General features: G+C 45.7%; 1 protein-coding gene across 2 annotated transcripts in view; it reads right to left on the bottom strand.

The window, feature by feature from the left end:
- Positions 1-16,879, bottom strand: part of ARCN1 (archain 1 coat protein complex I subunit delta) — a 137,708-nt gene extending 120,829 nt beyond the window's left edge. Inside the window, exons 1-10 of one of the 2 annotated variants that reach the window (XM_075277715.1) lie at positions 16,763-16,879; positions 13,818-14,081; positions 7,613-7,792; positions 6,351-6,562; positions 5,499-5,663; positions 5,232-5,397; positions 4,763-4,910; positions 4,289-4,397; positions 3,575-3,779; positions 983-1,671 (exon numbers count right to left, since the gene is read on the bottom strand). In XM_075277715.1, the coding sequence (XP_075133816.1) occupies positions 1,582-1,671; positions 3,575-3,779; positions 4,289-4,397; positions 4,763-4,910; positions 5,232-5,397; positions 5,499-5,663; positions 6,351-6,562; positions 7,613-7,792; positions 13,818-14,081; positions 16,763-16,765 (1,542 nt within the window). In that variant the 5' untranslated portion in view covers positions 16,766-16,879 and the 3' untranslated portion in view covers positions 983-1,581. Of the gene's footprint in view, positions 1-982; positions 1,672-3,574; positions 3,780-4,271; positions 4,398-4,762; positions 4,911-5,231; positions 5,398-5,498; positions 5,664-6,350; positions 6,563-7,612; positions 7,793-13,817; positions 14,082-16,762 lie in introns of those variants that run through there. The other variant, XM_075277716.1, reaches the window with a different exon arrangement.
- Positions 16,880-17,692: the final 813 nt, after the last annotated feature.

Genomic DNA, 17,692 nt, shown 5'->3' with positions numbered 1-17,692 from the left:
TCAGCTTTCTATTGGTATATAACCCCACCAGTGCCAGAGGACGTGAAAGGACCACGTTAGGGGAATTTACCAAGACTGGAGCACCAGGCTTAATAATGTAAGAGCTGGCAGCAGCTGGGCACAGGCCTCATCATTCGGGCACACTGCAGGAGGTCCTGTGTTCCAAAATTGAAATTTACATCAGTCAGGGACTTGCACAGATTTCAGGAATAACTGGCACAAGTGATAACAAATCTGTTAGGCTGAGGTGTGCCTGGTCAAGTCTGCCGTGACCCTCCCCCACTTTTCTCAAAAGGGGCAAGCAGGTTTGAAAATGAAAAAGTGGTGCATTTTGGGGGTAAACAGGTGTGCACCAAAAAAATGCAGCATATTTATTTATGAACATTAATACATTTCCGACATTGTGTCTGTGTGAGGGGTGGAACTGCATTCTCATATGAATGTGAATGCAAATGGGACTGGTTGATTTTCCTCATATCTGCAGACAGCTCTGTGCAAAGGATAGAAGATTCTGCACATCTCACAGCTTACAATGTAGGAAACGTCTTCTCTGTACCTGTATAGATTTCTGGCTTTCCTGGCTGTGCTCATAGATTGCTCCTTTCCTTCATGCCTGTAGGGTAGATGCTAGAATGTAGTGGGTCCCTGCATGTATCTGACCTATATTTGCAGTTCAGCGTTCCTAGATCTTCTATGATGGTGCACATCTCCATAGGATTTCACTGTTTTAGCGAATAGGCTCTCCATTGTTCAGGTCACCCAGCGGACCCCAACAACGGAGAGCTTGGCTCAAGTGTGGGCCTAGCCTTAGACTTTTCCCAGCTATTTGCTTGGTCTTGTACAGTCACTCCTGGCAGGATTACATGTAAACAAACCAGACTGCTTCATATTGTATATTCCCCAGTGATGAAATTGACCAAACCGCTCCATTATATTAGTCTTTGCAAGCTGTGGTTTATACCATGCGCAATAATCACTCTCATTCTCAACTTTTTGTCTTTTTATTGGGTTACAGAACAGTATTTCTGCGTTATGGAATGTGTGTATTCTTTATGTCATTATACAGGGTTACAAAAAAACAAGTCCCGTCAATCCTCTTCTGCCATTCTCCTACAGGATTACACATGCCCACATCTTCTAGTTGCCCACAAAAAAAATTCCTCCGTTTGCTTCGAAAAAAAAAAAAAGAAAAAAAAAAAATTGGCTAAATGACAACCAAACCATAAAAATTAGAATATTCCAGAGAAAATGAAGAGAGAACGTGTTGCTAACAGGACAGATATATAAATTATTCTTCTTTGAAATAGAATTATCCCTCGATATTGGGAAGAGCGCAGGAACGCTGCCTGCAGGACAACGCATTGCCCCCTCTGCAAGTAGGAAATAAAAATAGTACATGGGGCAGAATCTGCTGCCCCTTCCCATGGAAGGAGTGAATAAGATCTGCAGGATAGGACTTATCTGGATTTTCTGTACGCCGCCTGAAAAAGTGCAAGGCATAGAGAAAACCCCTTTAAGATGCTTCTATTCAGAAATTTGAGAGAAAATTACTTCCAGGATTAACCCTTCATTCTCGGCTGGTTACAGGATTTCATATTTGTCCACAACAAACGCAGTTTCGAGTGAAAACCTCACGGGGCTGTTGCCGTCCACCTGAGTCACTTTGGTCACCTGCGGTGGAAAAACAGAGAAAGATCATTATTTTCTTCCCTAGAAAGAAGGGTGGAGGCGATTTCTACAGTTAATGGGGTCGACTGGCTGTCCAGCTCTCCGTCATTCGGGTCCTGGACGATGGAGGACCTGGCGCAGATGTGGACCTAACCTTAGTCATTTATATGGCCCCCATACACATGTCCATAGATTTCATGGATCAGTGTCTGGGGTGTAGGAATAAGCTGCAAAATCTGGAGCGAGTCCTATTCAAGTATATGGGTGCATAAAATACAGACGGCCCATAGGTGCCAAACAGTGTACCATTCGTTCTGTTGTGATAGATATGGTTACATGTATGACGCCTTAGGACTTGGATATTGCTGGCCTATCCTCTGTATTAGTTTGGTGGGGGTCTGACTCTTAATAGATACACCGATCAGCTGTTCTAAAGGACCGCACGGCAGCAAAATAAGGCATAGGGTCATGTTTTCCAATGGTATCGAAACTCCATCCCATTTAAGTACCTGTTACTAGACATGGCCCTTACAGGAAGGAATGGCACCGCGCCTGGCAATGCCTGATGCCTGGGTACCACGGTCCCTACAAACAGTTGATCAGTGTGGGCACTATCATCAGTTATATACTGAGATCCAGTGCTAGAGACAGTTCAGGAAAACCCCTTTAAATACAAAACATACCCTGAAAGCGAACAGAAAATTTCAGGCCACTATGAGTGAAACTTACAAGTAAATAATACAAAATACATAATAAAATTATTAATTTGTTAAAATACTAAATATTAAATTATATATAAAAAATATAAAAATATTACATATTAAAAAATTATACTAAATATATTAAATAATAATATATTAAAAATATAAAAATGTATAAAAAATATAATTAAAATTACATAATAACATTAAATAAGTGAATACATGTTTGCAGGTCATTATTTTCCTCAGGACAGCAGCCATCACTGGCAGCATTGGCAGAGCACAGACACTGGCACCCCCATAAATGTGAGCCTCCAGCTACATGAGCAAGGATGTTGCCCCAGAAAACTGAATGCACCGTGACAACTTTTCTCTCCCCACATAAACCCTTTATGTCTATACTGGATGGAACAGTCACAGATTTGCTCAGGTAAAATCCATAGCATCTTATAGTACCAGACGCGTGTAAGGGAGCCTTCACACGGAGTATACGCTCCGCTCATTCTGAACATAAAACTTGTTCAGAATGAGCGTATAAAAACCAGTTTCCATTGACTTGAATGGGTGCCGGCATACACGCGTATCACATTGAAAGCAATTGGGGGGGGGGGGGGAGCCTCCCGTTGATTTCAATGGGGAGCGCGAGTATACCGGCACCCATTCAAGTCAATGGGATCTGGTTTTTACGCGCTCATTCTGAGCGAGTATACTCCGTGTGAAGGCTCCCTAAGACACTCACATGTCGCAGACGCTGACCTGGGGTAGTCCATCTATAATGTATAAGTAATGTTGTGGGTTTTCCTGCGCATTACCCGCAGATAAATCCGTCTACAGCGCACATTTAGAACAAGTCAATTTTATTTTTTCCTCATCTTGTGGTTACCACAGAAATAATCTGCCGAAATTCTCTAACATGTGAATTGACATGTACAAGAAATCGTGTAAGGGTTGTAGTTTTGTACATGTGCCAAATACTCTCCTACGACCCTCCAGTTAAAAGTCAATAGGTCGTATTTAGTACCACGGAAGTAATAATTTTGGTTAACGAAACTGTGTCAAAGGGGCGGTCTCTGCTGCCAGGACCCTCTTGGGTATCAGTGTGTCACTCATTTAGTTCATTCTTAGGTTATATACAGATCCTTAGGAGTTAATGGTGAAGTACGTATCCACCAATACATTGTCCATATATAACACCGGTACTGTACCTGTAGATTGCAGTAGTTCTTCTTGGACACAAAGGAAACAGTAACTGGGAAGAAATCGTTGGGGTGACCAGCAATGCTGAACTCCAGGCTACCGGTCTTATTTTTGGAGTCAATAACCGGCAGAGTCCACTCGAGTGTATTCCTCCGGCTGTCGTGGTGGTAGTCGCCATCAATGTCGCCGATCACTGGAGCTCCTACTCCGGCCCTGTGGAGAATTAGACATGTCCCACTTGTAAAATACACATTCTCCAAGGTGATATACGGCCCTAGAACGGCTGCACCTGTCAGGGAGGCCCGGAACGTACAGGACCAGGGGAACTAATAGGATCCTATCCTAACCGAACATCACTCTGCTGGGGTCTTACATAAAAAGGAGCCCTCTTATCTATCCCAGGGAAACGTTCAGAGAGCGCTCATCTAGGATGAAGCCCAGTTCTTAAAGGGATATTCCTCAGAATCAACATTTAGTACCCACCTACAGGACAGGAAATACATTTTGGATCATTGGGGGCCCCACCGATCCCAAACATGGGTCCCTTGTTTGAATGGATTGGAGAAAGCGGCATGGGCGATGCCAAACACCAATAACGGTGCAAACTATGGCTTGTACGCTCGATAACTGTATTAAAGGTTTGCTAATGCGTAAAAAGGCAAAGTGTAATCCGCGGTATAAGAAAAAAAAACACATGTCCATTACTGGGCTGTATTACTTACGGCAATGGGATAGTAATAACCACATCGTTCAGCTCCAGCTTGTCTTCCTGTAGCTCATACTCTATATTTACATCACAGCCATTGCCACTTTCTGAAGGCCAACAATTAACTAGAGGAAGAGAGGAAACAAAGGGTTAAGAGCGGCTTTAGGGTCCATATTATATACAGTACAGGACATTGTCACGTCACAGGCAGGTAGGTAGATACTCCCAACACTATGATGGAAGGAGTCGCGTCTCCCGACTAGGTTTCAACCAGATTTTGGATTGTCCCGTCTGCATGGGGCCTCATCTGCTTTTGGAAATTCACAGCATTCCCCGAAATCTGCAGACATTTTCCACTACCTTCGGACAGGATTTTTAATTTGCCATCTATAGGTGTTATAATATAAGCTGTTGTGTGGAACCTGGAACGAAAATCAGCAACAAATCTGCCATATCTGAACGTGGCCTAAATATTGGACACTAGACTCACTGCTCAGAGGTATCAAGGCCTCGTCTGTTGTCTGTAGTCGCCATTTTAAGACACCAACGTCGCTATTAAGGGGGAAAGACTTCTCGGGATTTTTCAATCCGATCAGGGAGTCAGATGTGAAGAGTTTCTTGTCCACGTTTGGATGAGTCTGAAAAAGAGATGACAAAATGGACAACACGTGTGAGTAACCAGGCACCGGTATTACTGGTAAATGGATATACAAGTTTGTATGCCGAGGTAAGGAATCATTACTGTGAGCTTCGCCATCTCTGTACAGCGGATCTGCTGGGGTTTGGGTGTTGGACCCCCACATACTGTATATACTATTGATGGCCTATCTTACGGATAGGCTATCAATACTGGAAAGCAAAAACCCCTTTAATATGGTTTCTGCTCATCCCTCTACATAAGAAACAATACACCCTAAAGGGTATAAAGGGACACCCCGACAACCTTGCCGACTCCTCACCTGCAGCTGTACCCCTTTCTTGTCCTCATTCTCAACATGCACACGGATCCTTCCAAACTTGTCATCGGACACTCTAAGCATGATGAGGCCGTGCACTTCCATGTTCTGCAGGCCGCCGTCTCTGCTGCAGGTTAGGGAGATCTTCTCTTCAACCTTCAGATGAACGCTGAATAAATAAAGAGATCCTTATTACTCACAGTATACGGTCATGACAGCTTGGATATAGGAATCCATCACCGTACAGACATGCACCGCTGCCTCACTAACCTCTCAACATTGGCAGGGGGTGGCAGGACCTTTGCCGCTTCGGAGGGTCTCTTTCCAGCTGCTGGGGTAACAATGGTCTCTCCTTCTGACTTCAGCTTGTCCACAAAGTTATCCACTTCTTTGCCTTTAGCCCCGAGTTTTAGGGCTTTGTTGGCTCCAGAAGGCCTGAAATAAAGTTATAATAGAGATTAGAATAAGAGGAAAAATTACAAAAAAAAAAAATTAAGGTGATCCTCCTCCTTTATAGAGCGTGGTCTCCGAGCCATCTCTGACCAACCAGAAACCCAACCCAATGCTGCTAAACTGCAGGAACAGGAGAATTTCACCAAAAACACCAAAAGACATTGCAGCAGTGTTAGGACCTGTCAAAAGACAGCGGCCATCACTGTCAGGTTAAGAGGGAGCAGACAACCATCTAGTGTGTATGGTGGCTTGTAACCAATCATATGTTCCCAAAGTGGATAAGTCTCTACCAGAGCTGTCTGACAGCAGCTTACGCCCCACGTCCCATTGACAACCAAGCTGAGGGTGCATGTGCGAAATGGGGAGTCAGGAGGAATAGCAGGCAACCAAATAACTACTATCTAAAGCAGGGGTCCTCAAACTTTTTAAATAGTGGGCCGGAGGCAGAGCAAATCGCACAGACATCAGGAGCGGTGTCCTCCAATAGGTAAAGCGAAGTGCGCTCCATGGCCTGGCCCGAGCTCCCCAGGAGCTTCATTATAAATGCACGCCTGCCAGCGTTGTCGGCAGGGCCAGACAGAAGTGCTTGGCGGGCCGCATGTGGCCCTCGGGCCGCAGTTTGAGGACCCCTGATCTAAAGTGCATGTCCAGCTTGTGAGCCATGTTTACCTGGTTGGTACAGGAGCAGACTTTGTCTTCTCGGGCTCCATGATGTTCTCTGTGATTAATGCTGCGGCGTTACTAGATATGGAGGAACTGCCAGAACTGCCGAAACCTCCGAACCCTGGAGCCTTCTTGCCCTGGCGCTCGGCATCTCTCCTTGCCTGCTGCAACTCCTTTGCTTTGCGTCTCATCTCCGCCTTTGCCTCTCGTTCCTGGGTCTGTGGAAAAGAGAAATATTTAAGGCAAAGAAAAGAAGGACCTGTACTGATCAGCTGATCTCCCTGGGAAGCATCTTAGACAACCCCTTCAGCACTGCAGAACATTACCGGATGAGGATGATGTCATACAAATGCATCTTGTGATAAATAAGAAAATCCCTCATCGGGAAGGGGATATTATTTCCTATACAGGTTCCCAGGTGGTTTGTATTAATGCCACACAGAGGAGTCATGTCCGATGCATGCCTTGGGCAGGTCAGTAAGTGGTGTGTGGTGATCCTGCCCTTTTGCTTGGGTTGGATGAATCTGTACGGTTATGTAGGGTAGGTCATCAACTGAAGATCTGTGGTGGTCCGACACCTTGGACCTATCTGGATCAGCTGGCTGACATATCATTGTTGCTTCATTGGCACCACTTCATCAGTCACATAGCCTGATCGTAGATCAGTCCCACTCAAGTGAATAATACTAGGCACAACTGCTATATAAAATGTACAGCACTGTACTTGGAAAGTACTAAAGAGGCTGCAACACTCACATGAATGCTACAGTCCCTTCACACAGCTGATCAGCTGGGGGCCCAGGTGTCGAACCTCTACCGATGTTTAATTGAGGATAGGGAAACCCCCTTAGGCTAAGGCCCCACGGGCCGTGTCTGCAGCACTAAAGCGCTGCCAGAAGAACCGCTGCGTGAAGGCATTAAGAGAAAGTTCACAGAGTTTTCCTCCGCGGACTTTCTCTTAACATTATATCTACGGGAAAGCCGCCGGTGTTTCCGAAGATATAATGGGCATGCTGCGATTTGCAAAGCCACAACGGTTTTGCAAACCACAGCGTGTCCGCGCTGCGATTTTTTCCACAAAGTGGGGATGGGATTTGCATGAATCCCATCCACTTTGCCTGCACTGTACAACGCAGCAATTTTTTCCTGGGCAAATCGCGGCGTTTCCGGTCCGTGGGGCCCCGGAATTAAAAAATTTGGATAACAACAGGGAATAAAAGTGATAAACACATAAAGTGATCGAGTCCCAGCGGGTGCAGCCCACTCACCTCTCTGACAGCTCTGAAGACCTTCTCTTCATGAGAGTCCATCTCGGTGAATGTTCGGATCTGGGCCAAGTTGACATTTTCTCTATATCCCAGAGCCACAATCTCATCAAATGCAAATATAAGATCGAAACAATGGTCTGAGATCTCCGTCTCCTCCAAAGCTCGACAGTATTCAGGAATCTACCGGAAGAAAAAGAAGAAGGCGTCAGCCATCATTACTGGAGAAGCCGACTACACAAACCGGTTATACGACATGTGATTATATGTAAGGAATCCTGGAATATTCCGGTAGCCGGTGACTAGAGATCACAATTCTCAGCACTCCATACAACAATGGCCCACAACTAATCTAAATAATCCTATGTAGTATATTCCGCATGACATGAGACCACCCCATTCCTCCATGTAAAATCCACTGTAGAAATATTTCCTACTCTCATTCACTTCAATGGGAGGTTTGGGAAGAATGGCCATTGTCAGGACAATTGCAAGTATCTCTGCAAATCAGTTTGTTTTTGTGATCTGTTGAAAGATAATAAACCACCCCCCCCCATCCATCGCCACTCCAGCTGCTGTGAAACTACAACTCCCAGCATGCTCCATTCACTTCCATGGGAGTTCCAAGAACAGCAGAGCAAGTATGCATGCTGGGAGATGTAGTTTTACAACAGCTGGAGAGCCGAAGGTTGCCATACGTGTGTACATACTTTCATACACAGCATGGCGGTCTTATATCTTCCACACATCTACAGTAAATGAATACATGTGGATTTTGTTGCAAATTAACCCCTACTAGTATAAGAGGGTTAGCCTAAGTTTCAATGTTATCCCCTATCCACAGGATTGAAGATAATTTACCCCCTGGGACCCCACCAACCATGAGAAGAGGAGTCCCATACCACCGTACAAAGGACACGGCAGGTGGAGAATGTGAACTACTACTGTCTATGGGACTGCGGCTGATAGCGGAGCGCTGTACTTGGCCATCTTCAGGAGTGTCTTAAAGATTTACAAGAGGTGTAACACTTGCTCAGCCTGCTACTCCTTTTGGACAGGGGAACAGGACCCCTGATCTCATGACCCGTGGTGACCCAGTGGTCAGATCCCTAGTTTATCTTCTATTGTTTAGGCTAACATTAAAACTTGGGCCATCCCCTTTAACTGGATGCAAGTACATATAATAGTGCAGCCTTCCTTAGGTGTATTCCACGTGGCAAATAAAAAAAAAAAATAGAGGTTAGAAGTCTATATCTATATTCTGTATTTCCACTAGGCCACATAATGTGCTGGCACTTCCTGTAGATTTCTTTGCAGCAGTCACCTCACTTACAGCACACTGACGATCACAGCGATCACCTATATGTAGATAGGACATAAAGCCCACCAGTCACCATAGAGGGTTTTACAGCTTTCCCAGCTTACATGGGTCTGTTCCAGACTACTGTTTCTAGGGCCCATTGTCCTTCTATGGGAAACAGGAAGTCGCTAAATGTTTTAGGCAACAAGCTGGACTTACAAGATATCTAGCAATCTATCTGAATCACCACAACGATTATTTAAAAATATGCTTAATGTAAAAAAAAAGAAAAAAAAAAAAAAAAAAAAAAAAAAAGGTGATTTAAAGGTCATTTCCTGGTGACAAATTCCCTTTAAGATTTATTTATTTTATTTACCAAGTTTTTGGATTATTTCTGTCTCTTCCTTATATAGCGCCATCATACTCAGCTGCACCGTATAGACATTGTGATCCCTATATGGGACAGTGACTCAGTGACTGACAAGCTACATTCCCTATCATATCTTTGAATAGGTGACAAATGGTTTACATATACAAATATTACCGTATATACTCGAGTATAAGACGATTTCTTCAGCACAGTTTTTGTGCTGAAAGCCCCCCTCGGCTTATACTTGAGTCAGCGCAAAAAAAAAAAAAAAAATACCAGCCGCAATATCAATGTATAGAATCTCCCATAAAATAATGGGGGGGGGGGGGGAAAGAAGCTTTAGAAAAAATAATAGTTGTAACTCCCTCCTTTCCCTAGAATACAAATAGAAGTAGAAAATGACTGTGACACACGTACACATTAGGTATCCCTGTGTCTGACAGTGCCCGGTCTACTGAATATAGGGGATCTGCAGTGCTCCTGTTCTGTCGGGAAGGGGTTAATAGGAGCACTGCAGATACCCTATATTCAGCCAGACTGAATATAGTGGGGGGGAAAAAAAAACAGTCCTCAAGCTCAGGGAAGGGGCAGACAGACAACCAAAACACCCCCTCCCCTTCCCCAGCATCTACTGGGTCCAAAAACTCCGACCATTCTAATTTTTGAAATTTTCCAGTAGCTGCTGCATCCCCCCCCCCCCCCCTCGGCTTATACTCGAGTCAATAAGTTTTCCCAGTTTTTTGTGGTAAAATTAGGGGCCTCGGCTTATATTGGGGTCGGCTTATACTCGAGTATATACGGTATGTCTCCAAGCATGGTTTTATGGTAACCGAGTAGGACACTGCAGAGCTGCGCTCACTATTCTGTCGGTTGCTATTAGAAATAGACAACAAACTCACCTCAGCTGAGCCCCGAGACTGTACCGCTCTGCTGTATTCTGAGAGATGCTTTTTCCTGGATAACTACATAGTAATAGTAATACATTCGCCAGAATCTAGTTCACCATGGCAAGAAATGAGAATTGTGACGGTATCCGACGTCATTATATGGCGTCCCCATGTGGCAGTGTTTACCCCTACAGGTGAGTGTTATGAGGGTCCCCTCTAATTAGGGGGTGACCTGATTTATCTCCAATAGAAGGTTCCCTGTCTAACAAGCGAGTTGCCATTGCCAATTACCCGAGTTTTAGACTAATTTTTGGTCCTCCAGCATATGAGGGGTTTGTTTTGTGTTTCATCTCTTGCAGAATAAGCCCCCTAGACCCTTTCACCACTGGGTTTGGCCCATTTGTGGGTGTTCATATTTTTAGACACTCACTCCTTAGTGGGGTTTTTTTGTAAATCGGTCCCCTGATGATAGGTGACAACGCACCTTGAAACGCGTAGGAGGAGTTCTTGAGGTCACCTGCCAAGTCTATAAGGTTGCGATCCGTGCAGAGCCCAAGAAATGACTAATGGGGATATTGGAAACGGAGGAGTTCGATGGGGATAAGAAAACTACAGCAGCCCAATGGATCCCGGCTAAACACCCTACCCTAAGGGAATTCCATAAAAAGGCCTTATGGGACAGATGGCTACTTACCCCTGGCTACCTGGCCAGGCTGTATCAGACCTGCATATGAGCCTTACCTATACAGACGGGTAGTCAGTGAGCTTACCTACTATTTGCTGGGATGATTTGCTTATGTTCCCCTACTAAAAGTCGTAATGACCGGCGCACTCTCACAACCAGCAGCGGTGCCGGTCCTTAGTCTGCCGCAGTACAGGACGGGGTGCGCTGCCCTGTGGGCTCTGGATCTATAATGAGAAGCCTCGTGCCGTAAGGCTGGGATTAAGGGGACCTCTAACTCCAGCTATTAACATTCTGATAACCCTAGTCCAAGACCATGGCATGAATAAAGGGGTCTCCTTCTTCAATTAGGTCACCTGTTCTCTGGAATAGAGACTGGGGGGGCCCTTCTAAAGTCTGACCTAGAAAGAACCCCAGGGCTGTCTGTTCAATAAGCCTGATGTTAGTGTCCACCTATGGTTACCTGAAGAGCACAAGGTCCTACAGATACGAAATGTATTAAAAAAAAATTAGGTAATAAAAAATGTACCGTATTTTTCGGACTATAAGACGCACTTTTTTCCCCCAAAATTTCGGAGGAAAATGAGGGTGCGTCTTATAGTCTGAATGTGGGTGGAGGAGTGGGTTTGCAGCATGGCCGCGCTACTGCCACCGCTGGTTTTCTTCAGCGGCAGGAGCGTGACTATACTGCAGGCCCCGGCAGCTAAGACACTCCCCGGCATCCGCCGGTCTATTACAGCAGATGCCGGGGCCTGCAGATTGCCACGCTCCTGCCGCTGAAGAAAACCAGCGGTGGCAGTAGCGCAGCCATACTGCAAATCCGCTCCTCCTCCGCAGGTCCCGGCAGTCAGTTAGCCCCCCCCACCGGCCCCATACCTTTAGTGATGCAGGCCGGCTCCTGCACGGCGAGGCCGCAGGAGCCGGCCTGTTCCGATGACAGCTGGGAGCCTAATGAAGACTCCCAGGCCTGTCATAGATATATATTACTATCGCGGCTGGTCTATGACACTCCGCGATAGTAATGTATAGAATCTCCCATAGACGGCAATACACTTGTATTGCCGTCTATGGGACTTGCAATCAAATGATTGCAGGTTCAAGCCCCCTAGGCGGGGGATAATAAAATAGTAAAAAAAAAAAAAAAAAAAAAAAACTTAAAAAAAATATAAAAAATAAAATAAATAAAAGTTCACCTCCTTTCCCTAGAATACATATAAAAGTATAACATTACTGTGAAACATATACATTAGGTATCCCTGTGTCTGAAAATGCCCGGTCTACTAATATTTTTATGTACAGTGAACGTCAAAATCAAAAGTGCTAAACTGCCGGGTTTTTCTCTCTGTTTTGCCTCTGAATTAAATAAAAGGTGATCTAAGCAATAAACATTTCCCAAAATGGTATAACTAAAAAGTACACCTGGCCCCACAAAAAAAACGCCCTATACATCCCCGTACAGCTGCAGGGTCACCTGTCAATGTGGCCTTGCAGCTGTTCCAAAACTACAACTCCCATATATTAAATATTTTACCATTTTTTGCCTGAAATTTTTTTTTCCCTATTTTTCTCCTCTAAAACCTGGGTGCGTCTTATAGTCCGAAAAATACGGTAACTAAAAATATGTAATTATAGATAGACGAAAAACACAGCCATAAAAGCGATGTGACGTGATGAGCGATTTCAGGGGGATTCCTATAATACCGAGTTTTCCCCCATATACTGTATAGGTGAGAACTGCTAGAATGGAAGGGAACCAACACCCAGAACTGGGGTCCCGCATTGTTGTCGTCGTCCCCCCCAATCATCATCTCCAATAGCAAAACTTGGGCCAGAAGAAGCAGAATACAAATGCCAAAGTACAGCAGACCGCGGCACTCGCAGATCCCCAACAGTCCCATAGAGGTGAATGGAGCGGCAGAGCACAGAGGGGAACCTCCACCTACACAATGGGGGATGGGTGGACGGCAGCAGAGGTCACGCTATGTTTTTTTCAGGCACAGTCTCAAATTCTGCAGTAATGCCCATAAACTTACATAATCCTAAAGGTCGCCATTTATATAGGGAAACCTTTACTAGTTTAGTCTATGAGACTGTATAACAAACTTCAATTCAGGTTTTTGGAATCTATTTCCCGCTCTGTTGTCACCGCAGGGGACACATTTTATATTTTAATAGTCTGGGTTTTTTCAGACGCAGCGACATGACACATTCCCTATATGCTGCTGGTCACTTCAATCACGATGACACCAAATTTATATAGATTTTTTTTAAAATATTTCGCTATATTTATATATTTCTGTGTACGGAGCAGGGGAGGGTTTTGTCCCCCTTCCACCCCATAGGGGATAAAGATTTTTATTTTTTTATTCAGATTCTGAGCATTTTATGATGTGGGATGTCATGTGTATTCTAGGGGAATAGACTACAAATTTTTATTTTTTTAATATGTTTCTTTTTTAATTTTTTGGAACACTTTACAGAGCATACACGTTCCCGTATAAGCGCCCATGATACTTTAATAGCAATGTTGTGACCTCCAGTTATCCTATATTGGATGGAAACAGGATACCTTGAGATTACTGAATATCCCTTTAATTTATCAAGAGGTGCGAAAAGTGAACAAAGTTTAAAAAACAAACAAACAAACAAACACCTTTTTCAATATTTGTACTGAAAAGCAAACATATCCGGCTCCGGACTGTGCTCAGAACAATCACAATTTCTCCGGCATGTCAGAGGACCAGAACCCTGGATAGGAGGACCGCTACACAAAAAAAAAAAAATAACAGTAGATCTCCACACAAAAAAGTGGAACGTCCATGTTATCTACCTGGTAATGTCAGGTATTCCCGATGAGCGGGCCGTCTAACTCCCTGTACAGATACTGCCGCTACATTGACTATGACATAAGATAAGTGGGCACAGGCCCCTGGACCAGCTGGTGCCCATATACATATCATTGTACATACCACTCTGGAGAAGAGCCGCAGGGTCTCCAGGTCCTCCAGGATGTTGCTGTTCTTGGTGGTGATGAGGACCATGTAGAGCTTCTCCATGGGCTGGTACACGTAGCGCACACTTTCCGTCTCCACAAAGGTGTGCTGTTTGCCTGTGTTCATTAGTTTTGGGAAAGCGGCCAATAGTCCTTCTATACGGGTGCGGGTCATCTCCACAAACTGTCTGGACACTATGGCCTTACCGGCCTTCGTACACACCGCAGCAGCTAGCAGCACCTGCAATACAAGGAGAGGCATGTAGAGGACTGACGGGTACACCTGAGGGATCTGTTTATTTAGGGATCGCCGCCTCTAGTACACAGCGCCGATCCCACCGGTGAGAGGTCTTTACGACTACACGGTGACAGATGAGCACAATATCACGAGACTACCTCATAGTCAATGATGGTCCCACTGTAACCCCACACGCTGCCACAACCTCATCCTGTTACAACCACATTCACCATCTTTGGTTCTGACTGCCGGGGTCACATTTGCAGTCTTAAAGGAGACCACACCTCACAGATCCCTCCTCTGCCTTACACCCAATGCTACTTGGCCCATGGCACTGTCTGGGAACAGTGGTATAACACTATGACGCTGCTACACCCAGTCACTGGCTGTAGTAATGACATGTCGGCACCACTGAGGGCATCACCGTGACCACTGGTGCCAGCAAAGGACAGCACATGATGGCACCCGATATGGAGGGGAGAGTATGGCAAAGTACTTATTGTAGGATCACACACCAATGCCCAACACACCCCATTATAGCTAAAGGGATTTCTTGTAGCTTACACCTGTCCACGGGTTGTGTGGTATTGTAGCTTACACCTGTCCACGGGTTGTGTGGTGTTGTAGCTTACACCTGTCCACGGGTTGTGTGGTGTTGTAGCTTACACCTGTCCACGGGTTGTGTGGTATTGTAGCTTACACCTGTCCACGGGTTGTGTGGTATTGTAGCTTACACCTGTCCACGGGTTGTGTGGTATTGTAGCTTACACCTGTCCACGGGTTGTGTGGTATTGTAGCTTACACCTGTCCACGGGTTGTGTGGTATTGTAGCTTACACCTGTCCACGGGTTGTGTGGTATTGTAGCTTACACCTGTCCACGGGTTGTGTGGTATTGTAGCTTACACCTGTCCACGGGTTGTGTGGTATTGTAGCTTACACCTGTCCACGGGTTGATAGACTGTAGTAAAGCCAGTCCCATAGTACAGGTAACTGGTGGTAAGAGGGGAGCAGGCGGAGCGACCTGGGTGCACTTAAAAACCCTTGAAGGAAGGAAAAACTAAGACTCCATGGAGAACCCCTTTAAGGAAGCTGAGCTGTAATACCACACATAACCTGTACACAGATGTAGCATTGTTTTTGGAGGGAGGCTGCCATGTTCACAGCTACAATCTATCTCCACGTCTGAGGGTTCACTACAATGTATCAGTGTAGGTAATGATTTTGGAGTCCTGTAAGTCTGGCTCACAGATAGGAGTTGAGGGTCCGTGACTGAGGTATGAACTCCTGGGACCCCCAGTGATCAAGAACACGTGGACCCTAAATTCCTTGTGTGACTGGCGCTGTAGTGAGCATGTGCGACCATCGCTCCATTCATTTCCATGCAGACCATGTGACTGTAGCGGTGGTCGAACACAATCCATTCACACGGGAGATGCAGGTACCCCCTTTTTCTCACAACCCAGGGGGTCCCAGAGTAATTGGACAGGTGAATAGGGAATATGAAGCAGGAAAATTCCTTTAAGTATAATTACAAATTGGTCTTAAAGGGGCGGTCTTCCTCAGACACACACAGCTCATTACACACATAGCCAATTACTAGCCAGGGGAGCCAATATCAGGACCACCCATAATCCGCCCCTACACATCAACTTGCCCAATAGTTATTCCTCCTGACACCCCACACCCTCCTCATACCGATAGGACTGTACCCCAAATATCTCACCCCACAGGAGACCCTGAACAAAGACGGCAACAGAACTAGTGCAGTATACACTAAGACCACCACTCCCATTATCAAAGGATGACAGGAGCTGCAGTCCATCCGGTGGGCTACGCCCATAAAATGGATTTTGGGGGATCCAGCAGAGTAAAATTGAATGACAATGACAAGAGCTACAACCCCACTCCATGTCTGAGGGTCTGCTACAATGTCTAGGTGCAGTTTATGGTATCCATTTGGCATCTTATAGATATAGGGTAAGGGGCTGGTGTGGGGGTCCCAAGAACAGGAGTGTGAACGGGGCCCTAGTACGCACGTGTGACCAACGCAGCAGTTTTCGGTGATTTTTAGGAGGCGGAGTCTGGTGACATCACCCCCATAGACTTGTACTAGTCACCCCAATGTAACCCCCTATGAGAGGCGCCAACACTGCATCACCCATCGCGACGCTCCCCGAAACCTACACAATACAGAGGTGAGATATTATCCGCAGCAGAATCAGCATGAAAAAACCTCAGTGTGAACACGATCCAAGCGTCACCCTCTGATTTCTACTGCGGATCCTTCAGTAATAACATGTCAGACCTATCTAAAGTAAATCTGACACATGTGAACACAGGCCTATACAGAAGCAAAACTAAAATAAAGAGTTACAAAAACCGCAGTGTGTGACTTCAGGACAAGTTGCTGTAGAGGAACAGGGAAGGAAGAGTCACCTATAAGTGGCGGATAACGTCACCTGTGTCAGGTCTGAACAAGGGCAGGAGAGGGGCAATGTCGCACAACAGGATTAGAAAACGCAGGTCCAAGTAGAAGACGCAGCGTCACCCGTCTACACCGCCGGACACTGAGCGGACCGTCCGGCCCCGTCTGCACACTTGTCACCGGCCCCGTCCTGCCTAATCCGGGTGCCATCCCCTCCCCCACACCGCCCCTCCACTGAGCCCCGTCCGCACTGCTCACCATGGTTGCGGGAGTTAGAGCCGGGTACTGGGCCTGTCCTGCTGATCGGCCTCCGACGGTCCTCCGCACAATATGGCAGTACCGGAGCCACGTCTTCAACAGGAAGCTGCGTGAGATCCGGGAGGAGGCAGAGGACAGGGCACGGCCAGGGAGGAGGCGACAGCGGACATCTTTGAAATGGGATCTGCCCTTCCTCCTGCCAGAAAGCTGATGTGTCACTACAGGACAACGGGGAACTACAGCCTGGAACATGGCACCATGACACCCAGACATAGGGACACAACCTGCTGACAACTACAGTTGAAGCAATGATGCCAACATAATATGATATGATATACAATTATTATTATAGTCCAGAAGCAATGTGTAGGTTCTCTAGGCCACCGTCCATATAACGCAGGGGTCTAAGGGTCCGTTCAGACAGTGAAACATGAAGAAGAATTGAGACAAACTTCCCCTTCTGATTCCTCTCCATTTTCTGGCTCTCCGGACTTCAGCTTTCTCCCGAGTAGCCCCAGATGAATGGGACTTCTATGGGACTGGCAGAGGGTTCTATGCCCTGAATGGAGAGCTGGCACACTACACACATGTCCTATTGATGTTAGTAGGGTGTGTGCCCACTTGCAGAATGAAAAATGTCTGTTTTGCAGCCCCACTGAAGTAAATGAGTGGGTCCGTGGAGACATACAGGCATCATACATGTGCTGTCCGACCATGGACCTGGCACCTACCCACTCTTTAGGGTATGTTCACACAATTTTTGCAAGCTGAAAAAAATCTGCTTCAGGAATTAGGAAACGTTTTATTTTGATGCAGTTTTTTACATGATGTGCGTTTTTTTGGAGAATTTCTTGAGCCATTTTTAGTTTTAGTTTTTTTTTTTTTTTGCTCCAGCATACTGTATGGACCTGGAAACTTCTCTTTTAAAAA

The sequence above is a fragment of the Leptodactylus fuscus genome, chromosome 6 (assembly GCF_031893055.1).
Source record: "Leptodactylus fuscus isolate aLepFus1 chromosome 6, aLepFus1.hap2, whole genome shotgun sequence".
Lineage (NCBI taxonomy): Eukaryota > Metazoa > Chordata > Amphibia > Anura > Leptodactylidae > Leptodactylus > Leptodactylus fuscus.
This window is presented reverse-complemented; position numbering and strand designations above follow the sequence as displayed.